At 50.4% G+C, this 3,686-nt stretch overlaps 1 protein-coding gene across 4 annotated transcripts in view; it reads right to left on the minus strand.

Annotated features, from left to right (window-relative positions):
• The window catches only part of DNM2 (dynamin 2), an 88,841-nt gene that overhangs the window by 58,012 nt on the left and 27,143 nt on the right, over nucleotides 1–3,686 (minus strand). For all 4 annotated transcript variants that reach the window (XM_006905866.3, XM_006905863.3, XM_006905865.3 and 1 more), the window contains exon 2: nucleotides 820–893. In XM_006905866.3, coding sequence (XP_006905928.1) covers nucleotides 820–893 — 74 coding nt within the window. The remainder of the gene's footprint in view (nucleotides 1–819; nucleotides 894–3,686) is intronic.

Below are 3,686 nucleotides of genomic sequence, written 5' to 3' on the forward strand. Positions count from 1 at the left end.
CCTGAACCGGGCAGCGCTGGCACTCCAGGGCAGTTGGAGCCCCCGAATGGAAACCCCTAAGAGCTCTGGAGAGAGGGAGGTCCCACCCGCTACGGCTCCCCTCTTTCTTTCTCATCTGAGATGCTTTCCAAGGAGGCCCGAGTGAGTTTCAAGCTGGGAGACATGCCCATGTCATGTCAGGCTTGTGTGGGAATAAGTTGTGTGAGAACACAGTGGAGGACAGAAAAAAAATCTACATGTGGGCCATTCTTTATTCGACGGGCAGGTCTCTCCCAAAAGTCAATGTCATAATTAAAAAAGAAATGGCAGGGATGCTGCTCTAATGAAAAGTGGAAACACGACAATGGAGTGTAGCATGGGATTGGTCTGAGCAGCTGTAAACCAGTCAGAGAAGATAGTTGGAGGACAACTAGCAACATGAGTATAAACTGGCTGTTAGATAACATGCAGGAATGATTACTTTTCTTGGGCATGGTCTGTGACTGCAGGAGTATCCTTATTGCAAGGGGAGGAGGAGCACTGAAGCATTTTAGGTTGACATGTCACAAAGTCTGCTACTGATTTTGCATGCATTCAGCAAAAACATGTTATCTACAATACAGCAAGCACATATGGCACCTGGCAGTTTGGTTACAGCTGAGGAAGCAGGGGGTGGGGGTGAGTGTTCAGTGAACTGTGCTTCAACTTTCCTGCACGTGTGAAAAACGTGAATTCAAACAACAGCCCAGCCATCAGAGACTACATTATAAGACTCCCGGCTCCTGCTAGACACGGTGTCCACGTTCATTTCCTGCTACAGCTTTAATCACCCCACTGTACCTGTTTTTGAGAAGATGAGCTGCAGAATGAGAGGCCGCCGAGTGACGATTCCTGAACCTCGGGGAAGGAAGTCCCTGTGGGAGGGGAAAGGGACAGAAATTACTCACGAGGCTGGTTTGTGGAACAGGAAGTATGACCATATGTGGTGGAGCAATCCCCTCTTGCAATTCAGGCAACCTCAGCAAAGACACCAACCCCACCAGGACACTGGAGAACACTCTGGCCTTGGAGGGTCCTGAGGCCACGGGATGGGGGGAAGGGTCGAGAAACTGGATGGAAGCTTAGTGACAAATGGAACTCCAGCTGGCTGTGCTCCAGCCCCAGCATGCCCAAAAGGTCCTTTCCTTAAATATTTGAACCATCTCCCCAAGATCCCAAAGAGATCAGTATATTTCCTACATACATTTTAAAATTAATATAATGCCATATGTATGATATAAAGACTAAAAGGAAAGTAGCTGATGATAAAATATGATGTGTTTCATGTCCCAAAAAGACAAATCGATATAGGCAGGAAGTGGACCAGTAGTTGCCGAGGGGTAAAAAATAGAGAGAGGAGACAGCTTCTGGGGTGATGAAAATGTTCTAAAATTGGACTATGGTGATGCCTGCTAATATTTACTGTAAATTTACTAAAAAACACTGCGTTTGAAATGGGTGTGTTTCCTAGCATGTAAATGTTCCGTCAATACAGCTTTTTAATTTAAAAAACAACAACAACAACGACGACTCTGTATTGCACTATGGAAATACTCAGGCACTATCTGCACCAGCTAGTACACATGGATTCACGCACAGTGGGAAGACCAGAAGCCGCCATGGACCATTAAGAAAGGAAAGCAAAGGAGCATTTTCAGAGATTATTCAAGCAATGCAAAGGCCTCTGTCGTTTCATGTAAAATGGACGAAGTTTCTAGGCTCAGGGAATTTCAAACAAGATTTGCACCTTGATAAATGTTTAGATTATCTGAAATCTGTGCAGGACACAGGACGATTGGGACTGGACAGGTGTGTCTCATATATCATGAGACAACAGTGTCCCTGGGTTCCCAGTGTAGCGTCACTGGTGCCACGTTGCTCCCCAGTACGGTGGCAACCACAGTGTCCCAGGTTCCCTACCCATGTTGGGAACCCCTGTTGAGACCCTGGAGGGTACCAGAGGCCACTGCTTCTCTGCTCAAGCTGGGCATCAGAATCCCTGGGAACACTGTTAACCCAGTGTGCAGAAGGAGGGAGCAGGTGTGCCTTCGCCACACACCATGCACAATGGGGTCCGAGCCCATTAGCCCGTGGGATATCCCACCACACTTATATAGCGCCTCCTTTGGCTAGGAGCAGGCACACAGCAGTGACCACACACAGGTTGGCCTGTACCCTCGTGGGGAACTGCAGCCCAGCCTGCAAGATAAGGAACCCTCCATGGGCTATAAGGCTCTGAGGGCCCCATGGGGGTGCTGCCAGCAACAGCAAAGCAGGGTGCTCTATTGGATGGGACAAAGAGTGGGATGAGGACAGTGCTGAGGTCGTGATGAGAAGGCTGCTTATCATTCTTAGGGCAAGGCCGCCCGATGGGGTTTAGGGGCAGCCAGGTTACAAATGTGTAGGCTTTTACAGGTGTGTAGCTTTAAAAGATGTTTCTGGCTGCTGAAGGTATAAGGACACAGCCAAGAGGCAGGCAGAAGCGACTGCGCTATTCCAGGTGAGCGAGGACAGGGGACAGCCAGGGCGGGGAGAGGGGCTGAGATAGTAGGAACGCAGAGGGCAGTGGACAGACACTGGATAGGGCTGAGAGGAGTTTAGGAGATGAACAACCATGGTCAGAGGACAGGCTGGCCTGAGAACCGTGGAAGGAAGGAGGGGCCAAAACAGTGGGAAGAACACCTGGAAGACATGCAGGAGCCCCCCAGGGTGCAGGCGCTCACAGTCAACCTTCAGCACCTCGGGTGCTACTGTTCTTGAGGATGACAAAGAGCTCACGGGCCACTTTTCTCAAAGTGACACCATGGGCTATGTACACCCATTCTCCCATTTGGTAGATGAGGAGACTAAGGTACAGAAAGGCTATGTGACCTGGCCAAAGTCACATGCTCGTTCACACAAGTATTACTCATGCCTATCAAATATGCTGGAAGTGCTAGGGACACCACTGAAATTCTGACGGGGACCACATGAGATGCAGGGGTGATGACGAAGATACACCATGGGGGTTAGAGGACTTGCGGTCAGAATGGTCAGGGAAGGCCTCTCTGAGAAGGGAAAATGCGGGGCAAGCTATATGTAGGGGTGCAGCGGGAAACAGCAAGAAGGCCACACGTGGGTAACCAGACCCCAAAGTAGGTTTTTACCTCAGCCCTCGCCAGAAAGGGTACCCAGTGTCTCCAGGGCAGCAACACCCCTTCACAGAGGATGCCAGGCCAGGGACATAGCGGGTACCACACATGGCCTTGACCCTAGCTCCTTGCAGCCCCAGGCCACCTGGCTCACAGGCAGGGACCTGAAAGGCAGGGATGGAGGCACCTTGCACATCAGAGACCATGGGTGCCAGCCCTCCGACACAGAATCACAGACAGCAACGGTGACAGTGTGCGTGCCCTTCACAAGAACCTCCCACCCCACCTCTCCCATGTGAGTGGAATGTCAGTGGCCAAACAACACAGGAGCAGCGTCCCCAACGTGTGTCTGTGCGGTTCCTCTGCGCTGATGTGTGTAACCAAAGCCAGTTCCTTTTCACTGTTGACCCGTGTTGACAGGTCAGTTTGTTCCTAGCTGATAGGACATTTGGGGTCTTTTCCAGTTCAGGGCCATAATAAAGCTGCGATGAACATTCTCACACATGCCTTTTGTACACATATGCCCTTGTTTTTCCT

The sequence above is a fragment of the Pteropus alecto genome, unplaced genomic scaffold (genome assembly GCF_000325575.1).
Source record: "Pteropus alecto unplaced genomic scaffold, ASM32557v1 scaffold761, whole genome shotgun sequence".
NCBI lineage: Eukaryota > Metazoa > Chordata > Mammalia > Chiroptera > Pteropodidae > Pteropus > Pteropus alecto.